The 24731-nt window shown below is 44.2% G+C and overlaps 1 protein-coding gene across 1 annotated transcript in view; it reads left to right on the plus strand.

The window, feature by feature from the left end:
• Nucleotides 1–24731, plus strand: part of UBE2D4 (ubiquitin conjugating enzyme E2 D4) — a 309227-nt gene that overhangs the window by 207858 nt on the left and 76638 nt on the right. Inside the window, 1 exon segment of the mRNA XM_078666739.1 lies at nt 14769–14862. Within this exon segment, the coding sequence (XP_078522865.1) occupies nt 14769–14862 (94 nt within the window).

The following is a 24731-nucleotide window of genomic DNA, read 5'->3' on the forward strand; positions in this document are numbered from 1 at the left end:
AAAGCCTGGAGTGTTTGGCAATTCATCTACACTCAATACTGACTCGCTAGATAAGAGGGCTGATGTATCAAAGGATTTCACCCAATCTCTGTCTGTGGGTAAATGTGATGGTATATATTGGGAAATATTCTTATGAAACCAGCCATTTTACCTACCAGTGAAATCAAATGTAGCTAAAATATCAAATATGATTTTGACATTTCCAGATTCTCTACGGTTTATAAAATAACTAAATAAGACCTAAAACATGCTTCTAAACAGTGCATCTTTAGACCAAAGATCACAAAAAGCAGATGGAAGAAGAAACCATATTTTAGTGACAGGCCTAAACCACAAAACTCTAGAAGAATAATGTTAGCTCAGTCTTTCTTGCTGCTGCCCTGTATAACAAAGTTACATTGTATTGGCCCCTTCAGAAAGAAATAAAAATCAATGTTTGCACTCATCTTTTCCTTTCTTTTCCTTTCTTTGAATGGCACTTAGTTTGTAGTTGTAAAGGTTTTTTTCAGTGTTTCTATGTTTACACTGGTGATGGCTATTTTCCTTTTGGTGAGGGTTCAACAGTTAATATAGGTTTAAACCAGATAGCCTACTCATGTATGTTCTGAGTTAATGTATGCACTTAATGCACTGTAATTTTACCAAAACCAGTGCTTCGACTCTTCTGGTGCCTGCCATGACCACTCTAGATGTTCATGATCTGGACCCTGACCCTTTTGCATGAGGGGGATCAGGCTCCTGAAGGCATACTTTTAAGGCCACCTCAATGTAAACATAGTAAGAGTGAAAGTGCAGTGTTATATGAGCGGTTATTTACTCAGAAGTCTCCAGTATGTACAGTGATCTTTGTTGCTACAATCCTAATACCCGAGCTTTCAGAAAGCAAAGCTCTGTCCAGTTCTCCAATAATGAAAATGACCTCATGGAGTTGCCACTTGCCTTGGACTGAGACACTGCTCAGCTGCAATCTAGCTGCCCACTTTACAGCAACAAGCAGTAAACAGTGAACCGAAGCCACTTTAATGAGCCATGCTCTTCTCCCAAAAGAGGAGTGGAAGTAGGTCCTGGAGTCCTTGAGACCTTGTGGATGGTCACAAGTGCATATTAACTGCATTTCAATACCCCCAGTCTGTCGTAGCTGCAACATGGATCACAGAAAAATGCTTAGAGGTTGGGCTCTACTTGTACTGTTAGACACCAGAGGGTACCAAAGCAGTAAAAGTGAGACACAATTCAATGGTATAGCTCTTCTTATGAAAAGCAAATATTACCTTTGATGGTGTTTTTATCAGTTGAAATTGAAAACTGGAAACCCTAATCATAGTGGAGACACTACAACCATTAGCTTCACCGAAACATTTAGTACTTTTAGTTCCAGTTCCTCTAGAACTTGCAGAAGAACTCCAGCAACAGTAAGGGCAGCTACACCCTACCTTGCCTTATAAAAATAAATGCAAGCCTCTGCAGCAACAACAAATTCTTAAGATAATAACTGTAGCCTGATTATGTGACAGTCATGCAGTTAGACACCAGCAGGCCTCATCTCAGAGACAGCTACAACACTGGACATGGAGAACAGGTATATAGCCAGGATTAAGACATACGTCACAGTGGCTGCCACCATGAAAAACAGCTTTCCTGAGAAAGTACAGCAGAGATCTGGGAGGTGATGAAGTAATTTATTGATGATCTTCCTCCGCTCAGCTAGCGGGACTTTGAGGAAACTGTGACAAGAAGAATCCATGGTGGCAAACCAAGTTGTCCACGCTGCTGCAGATGGGGTCGAACATGCAGCTGCCATTTAGTTACCTGGAGTCTCTTTTCATGGGTCATCATGACTGTTTGACAACCCTTAAGTTAGATGCTCAACTAAAGATAATAAACCTCTCCTTCTCAGCTCTGCCTCATTTGTTCAGCAAACGGAAATGGTGAAAATGAAAACCGAGACCCTAAAAGCTGGAGGCCCTGAGGATAAAAAAAAATTCAAACCATATTAAAAGCCTAAGGATAGACAGTACTTTTCATGGAGGACTCAAGCCCCTCGCTGGCCTCATCAGCAATGCCACCAGCAGCAAGGCCAGCAGTACCACTACCTGAGGGAGACTGCAAAGACCAAGATGATGTAATCATGACCTTTGAATTCATCAGGAAAGTACTCCTTTCGGAACCAGGAGTGACAACCTTATATTCCCCCTTTTATTAGTCACTCCAGTGAGAGGAGCAAAGCCCAACGTCTGAAGGAGTGGGAGTCCATTACAATGGACAAGCGGCTACTGAATATTGAGTCATGGGTACCTTCTTCGTGTCAAGGCAAACCTCTTGCAGGTTCTTGTGAAGCAACAAAAGCACAACATTTCCACTTGGAGGACAGAAACTTTAGTGCTGTTAAAGAAACGTGCAATCAAATTGGTTCCATCATCATAGAAGGGGCAAGGCGTTTACTCCATATACTTCTTAATTCAAAAGAAAGCTCTAAAATCAGAATTCAGACATCTACACTTCACCAAAAATGTGATTGCAAAAGAAGAACTTCAGATGCGTGCTCACCATTAAATCTTCCCCATGTACAGAAACTGGATTTGTGCAATAGATTTGCAAGATATTTACTTGCATATCCCATTAGTGAAACATCCCTCTTAAGTAGCTCAGATTTGTTGTTGGAAATTCACACTTCCAGTACACAATGCTACCATTCAAACTCCAGTCCGCTTTACGCATGTTCTCCATTTTCACTGTGTAGTAACTGCTTAGCTACGAAAGCAAGAGATATTTTACTCTTAACTGAACGAATGGCTATTTAAGGCTCACAGTCGAAAGTGAAGATAGGTTTGAGAAGAGCAGTATTAGTACTCGTATTAGGCCTCCAGATCAATCTTCAGAAGTCCGTATCAACACCTGCACAACGTCTGCCCTATCTAGGAGTCTCAAACACAGCTGAATAAAAAGTGATTTCTTCTGAATGGTGAGTGTCGTCAATCAGAGACAAATGGCACATCCTGTCCCAAGATAAAACAGTTCAGCAAATCTTCTCTTTTCTGCTGGATACTTGTGACCACAGATTCCTCACCTTTAGAATATTTCTCATACGCCAGACTGAATCTGGAAATTTTCTCAGCAGTGCTCCTGAGTGCCGCTAGGTGGCACTATGCAGCTCCACGCTGGCTTTGTTCAGCCCTGAAAGTGACTAGAGCTGAGCACCATATAAGCATCTCTCCTTTGTGCCAACATCAGTTCCTTTCTTTCTGCACCTTTAAGCACAGATCCAGAGCTCCTCTCCCTTATGCATCACTTTTTGGTGATTTTTCCAAACAACTCCAGTGTGTGAAGGAACTAAAACTACAGGGTTCACATCAATCTGCGACTGTTAGAAGCAGATGTCTGTAAAGGAGATGCACGAGATGTGACAAAGGCACCTGGGCTCGGGGCACGACTCCAAGTTATGCAATGAGGGTTCCATCCTACATACGAAGACCCCCTACAACAAGAGATTCTCTGTATTATTGAAAAAGTGTTTCTTGTGTTTATCTGCCTTATGTTGTCAATGCGATGTATTTTTTAAGTCCTCTTCACCCACCACATCACGCTTGCTGTCACTTTTTTGTGAGCACCTGAACTATTTTTTATATTTCACAAAATATTTAATGAAACGTTTAATATTTAGTAACTCCTTTGTGTCCCTACTAGTAACTGGCTCACTGCTCCTTCTGGTATTAGTTACCCCATATGCCTACTTACCTACAGGCACACTGTTTAACGCTTTTCTAATGCAACTGTACATGTCTATGTGGACCTTATTAGCCACTTAGTAACCTTTGTTTTCTTAAACTTATTACTTACCCCTGGTTCTAGTGTTTAGGTCCCCTTGTCTTTCTTACAACAAGATGTGACGCTGGCATCGGGGCACAACTCCAAATTATGCAGTGAGGGTGCACTCATACACACGAAGACGATCTGGGACATTGAAGCTCTATGCTGTCGAACATTGAAATTCGTCACAGATCTTGTCTAGATCTTGCCCTCTCCTCTAAATTGAAGGCGCGGACTCGTTCCCACTCTTGAAGTCGATCCAGAGACCAGTATTTGTGGTTGAAACCATCAGGTAAGTAGAAGTAGAAGAGGAAACCTAAGAAGGCAAAACGTGACTCGATCCCATCCCACCACTCTCTATCGAAAGAGAAGTCTCAACGGTGTCATTGTGCCAATCTGTCTTGCTCTTGATCCCCACTTGAAGAGCCGATTTCACAGTTGATCCAAATGTTTCCCAGGCCATCGACAATGGCACTATTTATAGGGGGTCCCAGACCAAGAACACAATTCCTATTTTGAAACACACACTATTTAAATGAATTTAGGAAACACACACTAAATGAAGGTGACCAGTGTTTTTAATCCACTGTACCAGACAAACAGTCAATGTTAAGAAATCAGACGTAAAATATACAAAATTCAATGCGCCCACAAAGAGGGAGGGGGGGAGGTGCAGGGAGGGGGATGTATTTCACTGGATTGTACATCACTAGTTAACATTCAAAAACAACATAATACATAGTTCAAAACGTAATTCCACATACATGAAAGGCCGTGGAACATGACTTATATCATAACAAAAAATTCCTAAGAAGATACTCCTATAATGATTAATATATCAAACTAGGGTTAGGAGTTCCTGGTTGTAGGGTGTAGATGTCTACGTTTCGACCCGGATGGTGTAGGACAGTGGATCCTTACTGCGTGGGTCTTCGTCAGGACGTGATGGGTGAAGGGGGGGTGGGGCGTTTAACTCTGCGCAAAAAATATAATAAAAGGTGTTACTCAACCGGTCTCAGATGAGTCCCGACACAACTACAGAATTATGGACAAGAGAGTCCATTCTAGAAAGATCGAAAAAAGGGAGTAGTAGGAGGTTCATAAAAAATGAGAAATACTGGGTGGGCTAGAAGCCAAATAGTTATCTCGTGCCACGGAAGTCCGCCATACAAAGAGTCTGCCATGTGCGTCTGAAAACCTTAATACCAATGTCACCCAATGGGACAGATAGGATTAACTGGAATGGCCTTGACACGACAGAACATTAAATACCTGGCACACCGGGAAGGTCCCGTCAGGCGGTTATGCAAAAGGGTCTGCCACGTGTGGAGTCAAGATCTGCCGTGTAAAATCAAAACCACATTTGTAATTAAATCCCAAGTGGGGTGGAGAAACTGAGGTAAGGCTGTGTAGATTAAGGGCCCTACCTTGTTGTAAAAACAAACACCGAAGGTTAAGTCCTGGGTCAAGGCATTGCCGGCTACATCTAAAAACAATGGTGAACAGCGTGTCAGAAGCGCAGTGGCTTTTTCAAGTGAATCAGTAAAGAAGACTCAAAACAGCTCAGAACTCACCCGTGTAGGTTGTACACCGAGCAAAGCCCAGCTCTTTATCCAAAAGTTATTTGAGTGACGTGCGTTGTCAAAATTGCCTCCGCAGTATAAATCTGCAAAAACACAAGTTGATAAACATCTTAGGAAGCCGCCCAGCGTTTACAAATACGCCTGGCTGCTCCCAGCCAGAGGGAAAACTCACCCGCAGTATTGTTTGAAGGGCCAAACCGGCCTTTTCCAAATAGACCAAATCTTTTTTCCAGTGGCGCGCGTTGTCAAAAATGCCTCCGCAGTGTAAAAATCTGCAAATACACAAGGTGAAAAACAGCTTAGGAGGCAGCCCAGCGTTACCAAACACGCATGGCTGCTCCCAGCCAGAGGGGAGACTCACCCGCAGTGTTGTTTGAAGGGCCAAACCGGTTTTTTCACATAGACCAAATCAGGGAAATGCCTCGTCGGTATACAAATGCCGCGTGTCAACATCTGTAGAGACACGGAGAGAACACACTTAGACGGCCGCCCATTAACTTACAGAACGCACGGATGCAAAACGCCAGGGGGGAGAGAAAGAGAGAGACTCACCCGCGCTGCTCATGGAGAATTCCGATAGTGGTGCGTGCGCGCCGCGTCTCCTGGAAACAGGAAGTGTTGCCCCGAGAGACGGTGTTATTTACTACTTAGGTGAAGACAGACTCGGGTTAGTTACCGCACATAGTCAGTAGTTCCTTGACGGAAAAAGACTCTTAACAGCCTTATTTAAACTGGGATTTGTGTCATGAAGGGTAAACACAATCAGGACCAGTAATAAATCCAAGGCCAGGATAAAATAAATGTACACAGCGATGAATCAGGATGGGACTCATTGGCAAAAAACGTGATCATAGCACTGGACCTACCACACAGGGCGGTCAAAAGGGCTACTTATTACAGGCAATCCCTCCTTAATAAGAAAACACATGAAAAAACATTTTTAAGCCCATATATACATCTCACATTCCAAAGGGTCTGAATTGGTCATATATTATAGATGTCAGACGTGCCAAAATGGTGAAAGGAGCATCAGGGCTGTTGTCCATACCCAAATAGGTGGTTGATAGCGCGAACCTGCCAGGCACGGCGGTTAAAGCGCTCTATTATTCACTTTGAACATTCAGGTACATTGCACATTTGTAAGACAGATAGGTAATGCTTGTTTGGGTAAATTATACCAGGCTCATAGATTCAATACGTCCACATGACAAATCTCACATAGGTTTCGAAAGCACCAGATGGTTAGAGAAGCATCATAAGCCATTATGTACTCCTAGATCATTAATTACTTGCGCGAACCTGCCAGGCACGGCGGTTAAGGCGCTCTGTAGCTCAAGGTAATCGTTTTAAAACAAAAGTAATCATTTTAAAACATCATAGTCCACAGGTAATTACTAAGGCACATTGATGAAGACACAATAAAGAAGGAATACCTAAATTCCCTATGGAGAGGCATACTAACATAGATGTTTCACAGAGTAGCCATTTTGGCGAAACTCCTTTCAGACTCATTAAGGCCCCCTCGTACAGAATCAAAAAAACGGATCCATTTGATTTCTCTCACATTCAAGATGGGTTCAATGCTCCCTGGGAGTAATTCATTGCCCCTTCATGCTTTCAAGAAAGCTAAGAATATTCGGGACAGTGTGGTTCGCTCCTTCTTGCCGACCAAAGATGCACCTACCATCACAACCATGTGGAACCTGCCCCCCATTGTGGGCCATTATCGATGCGGCTCATGCAAAGCATGCCCTGCGACAATCCAAACCAAGGTCTTTAGCCACGGACAACAACAAGTTCCACTAAAGTCGCATACTAACTGCAACTCGACCGACGTGATATACTGCATTCTATGCCCTTGTGACTTGATCTATGTGGGTCAAACCCAGCAACGAGTCAAAGTACGTTTTTTCCAACACTGCAGCCGTGTGAGATGCAAGGTTGCAGGCGCATGCGAATGTGAGAGAAATCAAATGGATCCGTTTTTTTGATTCTGTACGAGGGGGCCTTAATGAGTCTGAAAGTAGTTTCGCCCAAATGGCTACTCTGTGAAACATCTATGTTAGTATGCCTCTCCATAGGGAATTTAGGTATTCCTTCTTTATTGTGTCTTCATCAATGTGCCTTAGTAATTACCTGTGGACTATGATGTTTTAAAATGATTACTTTTGTTTTAAAACGATTACCTTGAGCTACAGAGCGCCTTAACCGCCGTGCCTGGCAGGTTCGCGCAAGTAATTAATGATCTAGGAGTACATAATGGCTTATGATGCTTCTCTAACCATCTGGTGCTTTCGAAACCTATGTGAGATTTGTCATGTGGACGTATTGAATCTATGAGCCTGGTATAATTTACCCAAACAAGCATTACCTATCTGTCTTACAAATGTGCAATGTACCTGAATGTTCAAAGTGAATAATAGAGCGCTTTAACCGCCGTGCCTGGCAGGTTCGCGCTATCAACCACCTATTTGGGTATGGACAACAGCCCTGATGCTCCTTTCACCATTTTGGCACGTCTGACATCTATAATATATGACCAATTCAGACCCTTTGGAATGTGAGATGTATATATGGGCTTAAAAATGTTTTTTCATGTGTTTTCTTATTAAGGAGGGATTGCCTGTAATAAGTAGCCCTTTTGACCGCCCTGTGTGGTAGGTCCAGTGCTATGATCACGTTTTTTGCCAATGAGTCCCATCCTGATTCATCGCTGTGTACATTTATTTTATCCTGGCCTTGGATTTATTACTGGTCCTGATTGTGTTTACCCTTCATGACACAAATCCCAGTTTAAATAAGGCTGTTAAGAGTCTTTTTCCGTCAAGGAACTACTGACTATGTGCGGTAACTAACCCGAGTCTGTCTTCACCTAAGTAGTAAATAACACCGTCTCTCGGGGCAACACTTCCTGTTTCCAGGAGACGCGGCGCGCACGCACCACTATCGGAATTCTCCATGAGCAGCGCGGGTGAGTCTCTCTCTTTCTCTCCCCCCTGGCGTTTTGCATCCGTGCGTTCTGTAAGTTAATGGGCGGCCGTCTAAGTGTGTTCTCTCCGTGTCTCTACAGATGTTGACACGCGGCATTTGTATACCGACGAGGCATTTCCCTGATTTGGTCTATGTGAAAAAACCGGTTTGGCCCTTCAAACAACACTGCGGGTGAGTCTCCCCTCTGGCTGGGAGCAGCCATGCGTGTTTGGTAACGCTGGGCTGCCTCCTAAGCTGTTTTTCACCTTGTGTATTTGCAGATTTTTACACTGCGGAGGCATTTTTGACAACGCGCGCCACTGGAAAAAAGATTTGGTCTATTTGGAAAAGGCCGGTTTGGCCCTTCAAACAATACTGCGGGTGAGTTTTCCCTCTGGCTGGGAGCAGCCAGGCGTATTTGTAAACGCTGGGCGGCTTCCTAAGATGTTTATCAACTTGTGTTTTTGCAGATTTATACTGCGGAGGCAATTTTGACAACGCACGTCACTCAAATAACTTTTGGATAAAGAGCTGGGCTTTGCTCGGTGTACAACCTACACGGGTGAGTTCTGAGCTGTTTTGAGTCTTCTTTACTGATTCACTTGAAAAAGCCACTGCGCTTCTGACACGCTGTTCACCATTGTTTTTAGATGTAGCCGGCAATGCCTTGACCCAGGACTTAACCTTCGGTGTTTGTTTTTACAACAAGGTAGGGCCCTTAATCTACACAGCCTTACCTCAGTTTCTCCACCCCACTTGGGATTTAATTACAAATGTGGTTTTGATTTTACACGGCAGATCTTGACTCCACACGTGGCAGACCCTTTTGCATAACCGCCTGACGGGACCTTCCCGGTGTGCCAGGTATTTAATGTTCTGTCGTGTCAAGGCCATTCCAGTTAATCCTATCTGTCCCATTGGGTGACATTGGTATTAAGGTTTTCAGACGCACATGGCAGACTCTTTGTATGGCGGACTTCCGTGGCACGAGATAACTATTTGGCTTCTAGCCCACCCAGTATTTCTCATTTTTTATGAACCTCCTACTACTCCCTTTTTTCGATCTTTCTAGAATGGACTCTCTTGTCCATAATTCTGTAGTTGTGTCGGGACTCATCTGAGACCGGTTGAGTAACACCTTTTATTATATTTTTTGCGCAGAGTTAAACGCCCCACCCCCCCTTCACCCATCACGTCCTGACGAAGACCCACGCAGTAAGGATCCACTGTCCTACACCATCCGGGTCGAAACGTAGACATCTACACCCTACAACCAGGAACTCCTAACCCTAGTTTGATATATTAATCATTATAGGAGTATCTTCTTAGGAATTTTTTGTTATGATATAAGTCATGTTCCACGGCCTTTCATGTATGTGGAATTACGTTTTGAACTATGTATTATGTTGTTTTTGAATGTTAACTAGTGATGTACAATCCAGTGAAATACATCCCCCTCCCTGCACCTCCCCCCCTCCCTCTTTGTGGGCGCATTGAATTTTGTATATTTTACGTCTGATTTCTTAACATTGACTGTTTGTCTGGTACAGTGGATTAAAAACACTGGTCACCTTCATTTAGTGTGTGTTTCCTAAATTCATTTAAATAGTGTGTGTTTCAAAATAGGAATTGTGTTCTTGGTCTGGGACCCCCTATATATAACGCTATTGATCACCCAGGTCCCACTGACTATATGGGTACAACCCCCCTTGTACAACATCGACAATGGCACAGCAGGTAGAGGCCTTTTAGGAGGTCATGCTGCATATTTTTGGCACTGTTAAGGCTCCCAGCCACAAAACAAGTGTGTGGGTTTGGATCCAAGGCTCATGCTTTTCCTTGGACTCCTAATTCATCATAGATATGAAAAGCTATTTGGAGAAGACGCTTCACCTAATATTTCATAGTGCCATGTTTCATTATTGGTGTCTTCTCCACATCCGAGTAGGGTAGTACCACGCAACTATGCTGGGAGTTTGCTATAAAATATTGGTATCTGGATAGAATAGAGATCTAGTTAGGTTAAATACCTGTGAGTATACAGCTAAGATTTTTTATTCAAAGGGTACCATGGGTATGATTAAAAAGACCTATTTTAATATGTTTTTTAAAGGACAATGTTTTATACATCTGTTCTAACACGCCAGTTCTAGGGAAGAAAGTAGGTGTACAAGAAGCGTTTCACTCTTGCTGAATGAGTGAGAACAGGGGAGCAGCCTTCTAGCCAAGCTGATATGGTAAAGTAACCCCAAAGTAGGGTAATTATTTATGTCTCAAAGGACAGGAAGGAAAGCCGTGTACCTCCTTATCGATTTGCTTGAAGAACTACACTAAGTACATAGGAATCGCCTCCCTTAGGTCCTGAAGAAAGCTGATGAACCATATGAGTGAGTTAGACAACAGAAACATGTCAGCAAGAGAATAATGGATATATGAAACAATGTCTGGTCTTGTAACACGGTACTCCTTTGATGCTCCCTTTTATAGAAATTAAATTAAATGAAAAGGGGATTTGTATAGCGCGATTGCTGCCCTGGCGCGTCCAAGCGCTATAAAGAAATGGTATTACCTGCCAGACACAGTCATCACAGAGAATTAGTTATGTATATTAAAAAGAAAAGTTTTGAGTTGCCTACGAAAAGAAAGCAAATTAGGGTTAGCCCTAAGTTGGGGCGGAAGCGAATTCCATAGCTTGGCCGCGTTGTACAAAAACGTCCTGCCACCTGCTCTAGTTCGCCTGATTCGGGGGACTGTAGCCAGAAAGGCTTGACTTGAGCGAAGCTGTTTACTAGGGTGGTACTGAGTGATCAGCGCATGGCACAGGCACAGTCTTAGACACTGTGCAGTATCAGGCCTTCCCTCTGCCACATCGAGTTCAGAACAACCAGGTAATGATCCAAATGTTTCAGCTTTGGTCTCCGTGGGAGTGTTTTTGAGGCATCTTGGCATATTAACCTCCTGCATGCTGCTTGTCACCTACGCCAGGGGGCGTATTCATGCTCTGCAATGGAATCTGAAGTCACAGTGGGTGCAGCACTAAGGAAATCTGTCTGATTCCATCCAAGTTTTGTAGAATACTACAGGAGTTCTGCAGTAGTGGCTGCTTGACTGTAATTGGACCAGTGGCAGAACCCGCTCTCTGTCCCACCTGGAGCTGACTGCGTTGATGAATTTGTCACTGCTATATTGGAGAGGTAATCTGGGGGAAATGGAAAACGGAGGACTGTGGGCTGCGGCAGAAACCCAGTTCAATGTCAATCTGTTGGAGCTGCGGGCTATTTGTCTAGCGCCGAAGGCTTTCCTACTGTCCATCAATGGAAGGCTAGTGCAACACCACTTCTGTGTGGTACTGCAACAAGCTGGGAGGAGTGAGTTCCTGGTCCTGTGCCAAGAGGCACTGCACCTCTTGAGTTGGCAGGATCATCAGGGCATCTATCTGATCTTGAACCACTTGGCTGGATCTTTCAGTACTGGGGAGGATAAACTCAGTTGGCATGCATGGTGGATTACAAATGGCGGTTGCACCACAGGGTGGCACAGGGCATTTTTTAATAGTAGGGAGAACCATGGCAGGATCTTTTCGACACCGACCAGGACTCGCAGTGTCCAAATGCCTGTGCATTATAGATCCAAAGCGTTCAATGAGACTCATTCTGTCCTGATTTGAATAGGGGACTCCTATATGCCTTTTCGCTTCTGCCTCTCTTTCTTTAAGTTCTGAAGAAGATCAGGAACGACTGGGCCCAAGTCATCCTAGTGGCCACGGATTGGCCTTGGAGAGCATGGACCATGAACTTCTAAGCATCCTGTCTTATCAGGATACCACATCGGAGGTATCTTATGGCACAGTAGCAGGGCAGGGTTCTGAACCTGGGCAATCCCCTCATTTATGCATGGAGACTGAGCAGTGGCAGTTGACTGCTTTCGATCTACCATCTGAAGTTCTGGATGTCATCTTTGCTGCCAGGCACCTCTCAACCCTGGGTGCTGGGATACATTTGTGGCCTGGTAAGTCTGCAAAACAGCCCCCTTGCAACCCAATATGTCAGATTTGTTGTTGTTTGTTTTGTCTTTGGCCCAGAAAGGTCTTGCAGTGGGCACTGTTAAATGTTATTTGTGGGTCCCTTCAGCCTTTTTTCGTTTGCCAGACCAACCATCCTTGTTTAACTCCCATGTTGTATGAGTTTATTTATAGGTTTGACTTATGTTCCCGTCAAACCATTTGTGATACCACAATCTGGCCTTAACTTAGCCATCACATTCGTCATTTGTACTCCTTTGAGCTGATGTACAGCTGCACGTTTCCTCTTCTGACCTTAAAGACTGTCTTTCTCATTGTGATGACTTTAGCTCATCATGTAACTGGACTTTAGGCTTTATATGTTCAATCTCCTTGCTCCATCTTTTTTCCAGACAAACTGTGATTAGGACTCCCAGCGGCCTTCTTGTGACTCTTGCATCTTTTTTACATTGGGCAGTTCATCACTGTTCTTTGCCCAGCCTCACCCCTCGAAAGAGGAGGAGAATCTCCATCGGCAGAGCCCCAAAAGAGCTTTAAGCTTTTACCTCGATCGCCCCAAGGACCGTTGGATGGACAGTTAGCTTTTTGTGGTGTTCCCTGGTGCAAAAAAAGTAATGTCGGTGCAGAAAAGAACTCTGTCAAGGTGGGTAGTCCTCTGCATTAAGATCGCCCAAGTATTGGCCAAAAAGCAGTCTTAAGGGGCCATTCCACCAGGGCTAAGGCTAACACCATTGTATTGGCAATCCGAGTGCCTGTTCTGGACATTTGTCAGGCTGCGACGTGGGCTTCAATGCATACGTTCACAAAGCACCACTTCCTTGGAAGCCAGGCCCGATGGGAAGGGCCTTTTTCCTGTTTCGTCCTGCAGGATGTTTTGGTCTAAGCCCACCCCACAGGCTCTTCACCTTTGAGGAGGTACTGCTTGGTGTCTATTTTTAAGATGAGATATCTGCAGTTAGAAGTGTTAATCAAAAGAACAAGTTAATTACCTTAGGTAATACTGTTTATGGAGAATATTATATCTAACCGCAGATTCCTTTCTGCTACTCTACCTCGCCCGTTCTGTGGAGTGGTCTCTTTTTACCATAAAAAAAGGCGATCTGCAAACTCATCCAAGGGTTCAGAAGGAGTTGAGCAAGAAACCTATGACTGTGCGAAGCGCTGCCGCTCATATGTGGCATTGCTCTGTCACTTATGGAATGGAACAAAGCCAACGCAGAGCTCTGTGGCCTGACCTAGCGGTACACAGGAGCACTGCTGAGAACTACTGCATCCAATGGGAGACTAGGTATTTTAAAGGGGAGGACTCTATGGTTAGATACAGTATCCACCATAGAGTGTTACCAAAAGTAACTTGTTTTTCTCAGTTCTTTAGCTTCCTGCGTTTTCATTGACCCAAAGGCGAGACTGCATATGAGACTCCTGTAGCAGTCCCTAGAAGATCAGTGGTTGCAGAAGCTACTCCGGAATCAGTTTTTGAAATTCAGTAGCCACGCCTTATAGTGAGCTAAACCTCCATGCTAGAATAAACTGGATACTCTCGTGTGTGTCTTACTAAGCGCCAAACAAAACTGAAATGGCTGTTTTGTTGCAACTCATTCTAGGACCTCACCAGTCTTCAGTCAGAAGCGGACAGACTTCTAATTTTTGGCTTCGAAAAAAAGAAAATTAGTTGGTTTTTTTTTATCATACTTTATGAAAGTTGTTTGAGGGTCTGCTTTGACCTATTGAATTTATTGGGAAAGTTATGAACCAGATGAACACATTTTTTTCTATAGAGTATAGAGAAGGAAGATTACAAGTAAGTAACATGTATATATTTTTGGGTAAACCATCTACAATGAAACAGGCCTGCATTGTATGGAGATGCCCATTCCAGCCATTTTAAATGCATGTTTGTGTGGTGTTGCTTATCTTATCCTGGAGAGATATAACAAGCTGTATATCAACAGGGCACCATTGTGAAAGCAGTTCAAACACACAGCCGTAAGGCACTCAGTCTGTGACTCGAAAGATATAACACCCATGTGTACTCCTCCGAGCTGTTAGTGTATAATTTGATAACTGTGCCTACCTCGTCCTCTTGCGTGATAAAAAGAGGTTCGATCCCATGGATGAGACACAAAGTTGCGAATAAGCAGTCACTGGTTTATGATTAACAAGTCTCTTAATTTAATAATAATTGTTGCATTCTCCGTTGTAAATTGTGTATACTCGGGAACAGGAATTCCCTTACTTTAAATGTTTCCTAACATAAGACTATTCTTTTACTGCACTGCCCCCACCCCTCATGTAGTGGTTGAACGATCCCAAAACACGTACACATGACTTGCATAAACCTGAATTCTGTAAACTTAAACCTAAATCGTTGTCTTCTTTTGTTTCAGTTCTTTTGTCAATCTGCTCCCTGCTTTGTGACCCCAACCCAGACGATCCTTTGGTACCAGAGATAGCACACACCTACAAAGCAGACAGGGAGAAGTAAGAGCTCTGCCCTTTCCTTTTGCTCCTGCGAGTTATCTGTGTGTCGGAAGTACTCACCCTCTGCGTCCAGAATTCAGTGTGTGCCTGCCATGATCATGAGGGAATGTGTAGCAAAATTGAATGTCTTGACTTGGGTATGGCTCCATGCCACAGAAATTGTAGAGTCCGCACTGTTCCTAAGAACAGTGTGCAGCTTACCATACTAACATCCACGCGTATCTCATCCTTAGACATTTTTTAGAGATGGTTTGATAAAGCGTTCTGTTATTATGGTGTGTATGGGCAACCCGAAATATGGCGGTATATATGTTTCTGTGGTCAATCTACTACTACTCAATTTGTGAAAAACATGTTTTTATGGTTATTAGTAGTGTCCATTAGTTTCCCGCATGTGTTAGAATAGGCTTTCAAGTTCCTTCATTTTTCAGTGCATGTTTAGAATACAGATAAGCACTACTCTGGTGTTGTCAGTGCCTTTCTACATACAGACGTTGGAACTCAAGGATTGCCTAAGCTTTCCCATATGTTTGAATCTGGAGTTGTGCGTCACTCTGAAAAAAGAAAAAAAAAGCATTAACAATGGTATTTTCTTACTTCCCATTGACATATAGATACCTCTCATTGACAATAGAAATCTACTTTGATGCAAAAGAGGTCTCTTATTGGTAATGGAAACTGCATACTGACTTTTAAAAAGGTGCCTCCTGTGAACCATAAAAATATATAGTCTGAAGGTAGAATCTCTGACCATAAACCTTGTACGTCGACAGCAGGAGTCCGACCTTTTGCTGTGCATAGAAATGTATACAGACTGAAGAAAAGGAAACTCACTGACCCCATAGAAACATGTGCATCAGTCAGACAGGTGTCTGTCACCATAGAAACCTAGATCTAGTCTGCCATTGACTAAAGTAAAATGTAACTGCATAAAAACCCCACACACAATCTAGATAACAAACAAGGTGCCTTACTGCCCATTGAAACCTATACAGGGGTAGCATTTGAGAGCCTTCTTTCTGAATATACATGGTGTTGATTAATAAGTTTCAAGTAATCGTACACTACAATAGGAGTGCCTCCTAAAAGGACATCTTTAAACAGAATTGTTGATAGCTGTATGTACTTGTTCAAAAACGTGCCAGCCCTGTAAAAACATGGTCATCAGTTCATTTTGAAGGTAGGTTTTTTTCTGCAGTGACTGGAATTTTAGAATTTCCGTTCTGTTTGATATAGTGTTCCCTTTCAGATCCAACTACTGGCCTCAAGTGAATAATTTAATGCCAGAATGAAAGTTTGGAAATAAATATTGTGCATTTAAATAGTTCATCTTAACACCTAACTTGTTGTTATAGTTCGGTTAGATTTATTTTTATAGGAAGAGCTTTTTTTTGCTTTGCTAATAAACTGTGGCGATATTTGATAAAACTTTGTTTCAAAACTTCACCTCCGCTCCTTTTTGAAAAGTTTCAAACTTTAGGAATACCGGTGTACTCTAAGGTGACTTTACCCAGTGTTGTGCTAATCCTCCGCTGGGATTTGATGAACCAAGTTTGTGATTAAACCGTTTTATCTCATGATTTTCTCAGAGTTTATGGAATGTGCTCCAGGAACTAAAATGAGAGCATACTTTAAGTAAATTCACACTATCTCCCTCAGCCATGTGAGAACAAAGTGTGACTTACCGAATAAAACGTACTTCCAACAATAGCAGCAGCAGCCTGCTAGTTGATTCACCAGTGGAATGCTGCTTCCTCCCACAGTGGTCTAGTGAAACACTACAGTGCTAACATTCTTATTTATGGCATAAGTGTGGCACACCTGAAGGCGTCTTGATTGAATCAAAATTGTAAAACTTAAAACATTTCTTTTAGAAGTGAACAAAATAAGACGGGTGCAAGCCAAATTAGGATAATTTTTTTTATGACTTATTAAATATCTTCCTCATCCATTTCAGTAAAACATTTTGACATGCAGACTGAAACATGTACTGTCAACACCAGCAGCAGTCTTCTGCCAGTTAATTTCCAGGTGATCAACTGTAGCTTTACCTCAGTGTTTTATTGAACAATTAGAGTGCTAACATTCTGAAATTATGTCAAAAGTGCTTCACACCTTAAAGCCACCTTGAAGGGATCAAAGCTATAAAACCTTTCCTACAGCGCACACTGCAGTAAGTGAAGACATTTGGGAGCTTGATAGCAAAAAAATCTCTCAAGGTGGCTGCCTGAAAATAATGATCCCAAATATTGCGCGCACACACACAAACACACCCATGTGGTCCAAATATATCCCTGTGGTAGAAGTGTGCAAAGGTCCTAATGCTGATTCTTGACCAGTTGCTTTTAATTCCCTGGTTGATGTCCACTTACCCAGTTGGGAGACTAGCAGGCCTTGGCCCCCAGTTCTGGTCACAGGCAGAAGTCTTGCAGACCCTTCCCTCATCACACTGCCCAACTGGTTGCTTAACAGTTGACAAGTTTTGGGGTCTCAAGCTCCCTGTCCTATAGTCAATTTCCAGATACCAAATAAGATTGAGTCTGCGTCTTTGAAGTTTAAATTTGGGGGTCTGCTTCTTTTGAAGTGCCCCCTTATCTGCCCTCTCTTCCTCTTGAAAGCAGTTTGTCACAGCAGGAGCGACTCCAAAGCGAATAGCCCCACATCACAGTCCGTAGGAGTGACTAGAGCTCATATATGGATGTCAGCCACCGTAATGTGTATCAAAAGATTAGCCCATGGCCTTGGCCCTACTCTTTATGATTCTCTTATTAGCCCCACCTCTTTCTAATGATTTTCCTATACCCCTTCCTTGTGAGCTCTCTAAATCAAAGAGCATCCTTTCAAGGGTACTGGGCCAGCCTATCTCTCCCTTTTCCAGTGTTACAGGAATGCAACAATACACAAATGGGCCTTGGGAGGATTCATCTACCTCCTCTCCTCTTGTTTCCCCCATGCAGCCCTAGGTCTCCCAAAATGAAACCCAGAGTTTGCTGTGTATTGTACCATTCACAGCACACATACATCCAGCACATGTATTCAGCTTACACCCACTGCACAGCACTGTATCTTTCCTGTAGTGCTCCACTCACAGGCACACATACACTTACTGCACAGCTCTACACCCTTCATGTATTGTACCACTCACAGGCACACATACTCCCAGCACATGCATTTAACATGCATATACTGCACAGCACTACATCCTTGTATTGTACAGCTCACAGATACATACTCCCAGCGCATGCATTCAACATGCACGCACTGTATTGTATTTCATTATCCCTGTATTGTACCCTTCCCAGGCACACACCCCCAGCGCAAGTACACCACTCGTGCGCTGCGCAGCACTCCACAATTTTAAATGAGTGAGCCTGTAGGCCTCTGTCCAGTGACGCAGGTTAAAAAATACATGTTCACTCCTACTGATCGCTACACAGTATGCTGCCACGTCTGCGCTCAAGTTGCTTCACTCTGAGTAAAGGCAATAGCCTTTCAGCATTGAGATTAGTGCTTTGGATGCCCCTCCCGGTCCAACAAGACTACAGCCAGTTAGACATGCCTATGTCATGGTGCACATGCATAATCCTTGTTTGCCTGTGATAAAAAATCAGCATTAGGGATCCAGACATCAGTACAGTTGGTGACCCTCATGGCAGGAGTGCACGTCTGTTGCCATGCAGAGAACTTTAACCGTCCCAACAAGGTTTGATTCTATCAAGATGACTTCATTTGTGCCACACTTTTATCATAAATAGACAATGTCAGCACTCTAGTTGTTCATTAGAACAGTGCGGAGGAGAGGCTGACAGGGCAGGCGTCCGGCATTGTCCGTGCAACAGAGGGCAGAAGGGAGGGTGCAGGAGCATGCACGCGGACAACAGACCGGGGTAGGGCATCAGGGGCAGGAACAGCAAGCTGATCATGTAGAGCAGACAGGAGGGACAGTGGAAGCACCTCGTTCTACAAGCGCTTAATCAATGACAAACGAATGGAATTTTCACTCACGGAGGCCTGTGGTTAGCATTTCTCGATACAGGGCTTTAAAAAGCTTACAGCGGCCACCGCAAAAAAGTTGTCAAGGATAGAGGATATTTCAACACCTGAGTAGGCTCTCACATGCCTGATCAGTATCCTCCGCAAACAGAATTATATTACTTGCACCTACCCACTGTTGATAAAGGCTAGCTTAGTGGCACTTAGACTGGGGGAGTGGAACTTACCAGGCTCACCTTTTGGCATGACGCTGCTCCTACTCCCGTGATGTATTGTGCAAACTGTGCGGATTGTGAAAAGAAAGCATCATTCACATCCTATGCATTTGTCCATCCTTGCTGCAGCAAAGAAAAATCTACCTTTGTTGTGATTTCATTCTTCATTCATTTGTTTGAAATTTACATCGGGCGGTAATAGCTAGTCTGAATCTGGATAATATTAAACTGAACGTTAAAGCTGTTAAGTTATCCAGTATTATGGGTGTCTTTCATAGATTCACATGCCTGAATCATCCCCGTCGTCGAGACGGGAGTCTCCGGTACATAGAAAAGTAATGTCCTATAGACATATATAGGAAAAAGTAGGCCTAAGTGCCTCCCCTTAGTAGCCTATCTATGTCCTTTTGTAAAAAGGACCAAACTCTAGAAGAGAGCCAATCAGCTTACACCTCCCTCTAGAACCTTCCTGACAGGAGCCTCAGTCTCTCAGATTTTCTACCGCACGTTGTGCTAAGGGAGTCTCCACCTGAGTTCTCCTCAGGTTTCCTTTCTTCAACTTTATTTCTTTACAACTTGGATTATTCTCTTCAAATTTGGTCATGGCTGACCCTGAGAAGAAGGGTCTCTTCAGGGCATGTACTTCTTGTGGGAAAAAGAGGTTACATGTGGACGACCAGCATAAGACATGTTTATATTGTCTCTATCCAGATCATTCTGCAAAAGATTGCAAGATTTGTAGAACCTTTTCTACAAAGACACTAAAGGACAGAGAAGGGCGCCTTTTACGCTGGCTTAGCAGGCTCAAGACCAGGGACAATCTGGAGTCTTCAGAAGAAGAGGAGTATTCCTCTGTTTCTTCTAAATTGTCTTTAAAAAGACCAAGGGGGGCTTCCCCTAGCCCTGCAGATGCTCCTCTAAAGAAGGCTGTCAAGAAACCTTCTGAGGCAAAGTCTTCAGCGTCAGACAAGGAGGCTCACTCCTTCAAAAAGCCAGCGCCGTCGATGACGACATAGTCGACGCCCTCATCGGCGCATAAGAAAGCTGTGTCTCCCGTCTACGTTTCCACATCAACGACGACGTTATGTTATGTTATGTTATGCGCACTTGTATAGCGCACAGCTGCCCCAGCAAAGGGGCGTCCCGGCGCTTTGGACAGGCAAAAGACACAACACAACAAACCTCAAAGGATCAGATGAACAGAAAACAGAATCCTAAGATGCAAGAGGGAACAGATGGGTTTTTATGGCTCTCCTGAACTCCAACAAATTATCCAAAGCACGAGTTTGAGATGGAAGTGAGTTCCATAGCTTAGCAGCTAAAACTCGAAACGAGTGTCCCCCAGCACGGCAGAGCTTAAACCGCGGGACCACAACCAGATTTTGACCCAGAGACCTTAGTGACCGAGATGGTACATACGGAATAAGAAGGTTCTCCAGTGTCTGGGGGGAGGACAATTTAAGGATCTTGAAAGACAAACAAAGGATTTTAAAATCGATCCGTTGTGCCATAGGCAACCAATGTAATGTCCGTATAGTTTCCTTCACGGAACAAAACCTCGGTAAACCCACTAGAGCTCTAGCGGCAGCGTTTTGAACACGCTGCAGCCGGATGATTTCTGCCTGTTGGCCCCCAACAAGAGCGAACTGGCACAGTCTAGCCATGATAGAATAGTGGCCTGCAGGATCAACTGCCTGGTAGGGGCATCAAAAAATTTCAAAATAGGCGTGAGCCCTTGCAAGATTCCAAAACAGGTAGCTGCCACTTTTTTTGTGTGGCTACAAAAGCTAAGGGCAGAGTCCAGCCAGACACCCAGGTTCTCTTCCAGGGGATACTCATTAATAGTCATAAGCACTGAATTATCTCCGCCCATGAGCGGGAACCCGGAACACATAACAATATACATATATATGTGTAAATATATCAAAAAGTACATAGTACTAAACTAATTCTACACATATACATGTATAATAACCATAATATGCAGCCTAACATATATACATAGGCTAATAAAGCCAACCTTACACACGTTCTGAAGCATGAAAATATGCTAAACATAAATGCAATAAACAGGCATGAGCCCAAAATGCATTTCATAACCATGAAAAACTTTTATTTTCATCAAAGAACCTGTTGTAAACAGTTATTAGCCTAAAAGGCTGCATATGAAAAACTGTCTGTGTACAGAAAATCAGACTGGCAACCTGCCTTTAAGGCCCCAGAGAATCTGCACACTTTGCCTTTAAGGCCTCTAGGAGAACTCTGTTCCCATCATGCACCACAGGTGACAGTTAGGTCAGTTCTTTTTTCTGGCTTGTTCTGTGAGGAACCTGGAACTTGAGCTCTGCTCATTTGTAGTATTTTTCTGTCAGAAGTTGGTTTTTTCTCACCTTTTTTTGACAAAAGATTATTTTGGTGGTGTTTTCTATCTTGTTCTGACTAACTGTTGGTATTTTTTAGTCAGAATGCCACCTTTATTTTACAAATGTCCTTCCTGTGGGAAGAAGATGTCAAAAACTGATCCACACTCTGTTTGTGTGGTGTGTCTTCCAGCTTCTCATAAGGTGGAAGATTGCTATCACTGCCTCAACCTTTCTAGTAGAACTTTAAGAAAAAGGGAGAAAATGAGGCTGCTGGGCCTCCTGGAGAGAGAAAACCGTGGTGAGAAGAGGTCCAAGGGCTTATTATCATCTGCTAAGCCATCTTCTCATCCTAAACGTCGAAGATCAGCGTCTCCAGAAGGTAGAACTAAGAAAACTCGACTCCATGGAGCGTCGCCGTCAAAAAAGGTGCGGTCGACGTCGAGATCCAGATCGCCGTCAGCATTGTCGGCGTCGAAGAGGGCTCCGTCGACGTCGAGGACTTCGCCGGTGAGGCAAGGTTCAGCGTCTAGACAGTCGCCGTCGAAATCTTTCTCGACGTCGAGACATCTGGTGTCGATTGCTGTAAAGACGACGTCGGGGGTGCCACGTTCGAAGTCGAAGACTGGTGAGAAGTCGACGTCGAGGGAAGAGAGGCGTTCAACGTCTAAGGATGGTGTGTCGGCGTCGAAGGATGGTGTGTCGACGTCGAAGGATGGTGTGTCGACGTCGAGGAAAGTGTCGACGTCGAAGGATAGACCGAGGTCGAGAGAGAGACTTACGACGTCTTCGAAGAAGAGGTCGACGACGAGAGAAAGGACGACGTCGACGTTGAGACCTAAAAAGAGAAGTTTGCTTCGGGCTCGAAGCATGGAATGTCTAGGTCTCCCCCACCTGAACACCACCACCACCAACACGGGTCGGCGTCGAGACTATCCAGACCGGCCTCTCGGACCTCAATTAGGTCTTTGTCGAGGTCAGACATCAGTCCGGAACATTTGTCTTCTCCGCGAGACCAGCAAGACGACAGGTCTGAGGTGGGGCAAGAGGTAGTGCACCAGGACTCATCTGTGGTGGCTCATTCGGGCTCAACCTCAGGGCAGGTGTCGGATGACAGACAATTGGTGCCCAGACAATGGACTCCATCTGGCTCATTGGTTTCTGAGCACAGTGTAGTTTCCAGAGCCTCCAAGTCTTCAACTGGACTGAATATTGTGCAGGTGTCACCTGAGGCTTCACCTGAGCGTGTAGGGCGGCCTATTAATTTGTCTCCGAGGTGGCTGGAAAGCCTGAGACATTGGAAGATGCGTCCAGATGCAGGACTGATGGGGATGAGGGCTCCGGTCCCTCAGACGGAGCTGCATAGAAGATCACGCTCGAGGTCCTTAGTTAGAGAGAAATCACGTTCAAGGGAACGAAGGAGGCAGCGATCGGCAACTCCTCAGAGGCGGAGTAGGACTCCTTCATCATCTTCTACGTCATCTAAGTCTTCTTTAAGATCTTCATATAGAGACTATTCTCCCACAATCTCATCTACTCCTCCGTCCAGAGTGTCTCCAGTGGATGATTTGGGCACATTTAATGATGTGTTGTGTCGTGGGGCGAATAAGTTCAAGATCAAGATGGCAGTTCCTCAAATAGCAACGTCAGTCATCTTTGAAACCCTACATCACAAGACGACTGGTAGGCCTCTTCTGCCGTTGGTGTCCGGGTTGAACCAGCAATGAGAACATTCTTAACTCCGGCCACGGTGGGTTCTGGTCCTTCTAGGATTGCTAAGAAGTACAGGGCTCCAGCAGAGGATCCTTTATTTTTGCGTTCTGACCCTCCTCCAGATTCACTTATTGTGGCGGCAGTCAGAAAAGCACATTCTGCGGCATCTACCTCTTCTGCTCCACCTGAAAAGGATAGTAAGAGTATGGATTCCTTGGGGAGAAGAATGTGCAACACCTCAGGTTCGGTCATGAGAGTGGCCAGTGCGTCAGCCTTATTGGGCCGCTATGATCGTCTGCTCTGGGACTCAGTGGCTCGTTTTGCAGATAAACTCCCTAAGGAGGATCAGAAAGACTTCCTGGAAATAGTGGAAGGAGGAGGATTGGTGGCTAACCAGAGTATAAGTGCAGCTGCTGATGCGGCGGATCTGTCAGCTCATGGCTATGCACATGGTGTTTGTGCTAGACGTACGGCTTGGCTTCGCCTTATGGGACTAAAGCCAGAGGCGCAGAGAAAAATGGTAAATTTACCTTTTAATGGTTCGACTCTGTTTGGCTCCCACGCTGACGACGAAATGTCTAAAATGAAGGTGGAGTTGGACACTCTGAAGGCCGTCGGTCTTGAAAAGAAAAAAGAATTTAGACGTCGGGGTAATTTTCGTCCCTTTGACAAAAGATCTTTTCAGCAGAGGGGCCAACAGTCGAATTGGTCCTGGCAAAATCAAGGCCAGAATCAGCAGAGGACGCAATTTCAACAGCGACTACCTGGACGAGGCAGAGGCAATGGAAACCGGCAGCAATCCTCTGCTACCAAGCAGCCTCAAAAACAATGAACAGATGCTTCCTCCACAACCGTGTGCCACTCCGGTTGGAGGAAGTATTGTGTGGTATCTGGACGAGTGGAAGCAAATCACAAAGGACAGATGGGTGCTGAGTATCATTCGGAGCGGGTACCTTTTGAGATTCAAGAAGGCTCCTCCTGTCATTCGCCCCCTAAAGATGGTTCAGTGGAATATAAGGCGCTTGCAACAGGAAGCGAACGTCCTTCTGAAGAAGAACGCCATAGAACCAGTACCATCTCAACAGAGAGGTCAAGGCCTGTACTCTCGATTTTTTTCTCGTAAAGAAAAAAGGTCCAGCTACGGAGTTCAGACCCATTCTGGATCTGAGAAGATTGAACAAATTCATTCGGAAGGAGAAATTTCGAATGCTGGCTCTTCATCAGATTTTTCCTCAATTACACCAAGGGGATTGGATGTGCTCCATCGATCTGAAAGATGCGTACTTTCATATTCCGGTATCCAGAAAGCATCGCAAGTTCCTCAGGTTCCAAGTAGGGGCTCATCATTACCAGTACTCAGTACTCCCTTTTGGCCTGAGATCAGCTCCCAGAACATTTTCAAAATGTATGGCGGTAGTGGCAGCTTGTCTTCGAAAGAGACGGATTTTCATATATCCGTACTTAGACGACTGGCTTCTGAAGAGTTCATCCCCATCGCTACTAGAAGAACATCTATCGATATGCCTCCAACTCATGTGCAAGTTGGGTCTGCAAGTCAACTACAAGAAGTCCATAATGAATCCCACCC

The sequence above is a fragment of the Lissotriton helveticus genome, chromosome 11 (genome assembly GCF_964261635.1).
Source record: "Lissotriton helveticus chromosome 11, aLisHel1.1, whole genome shotgun sequence".
Lineage (NCBI taxonomy): Eukaryota > Metazoa > Chordata > Amphibia > Caudata > Salamandridae > Lissotriton > Lissotriton helveticus.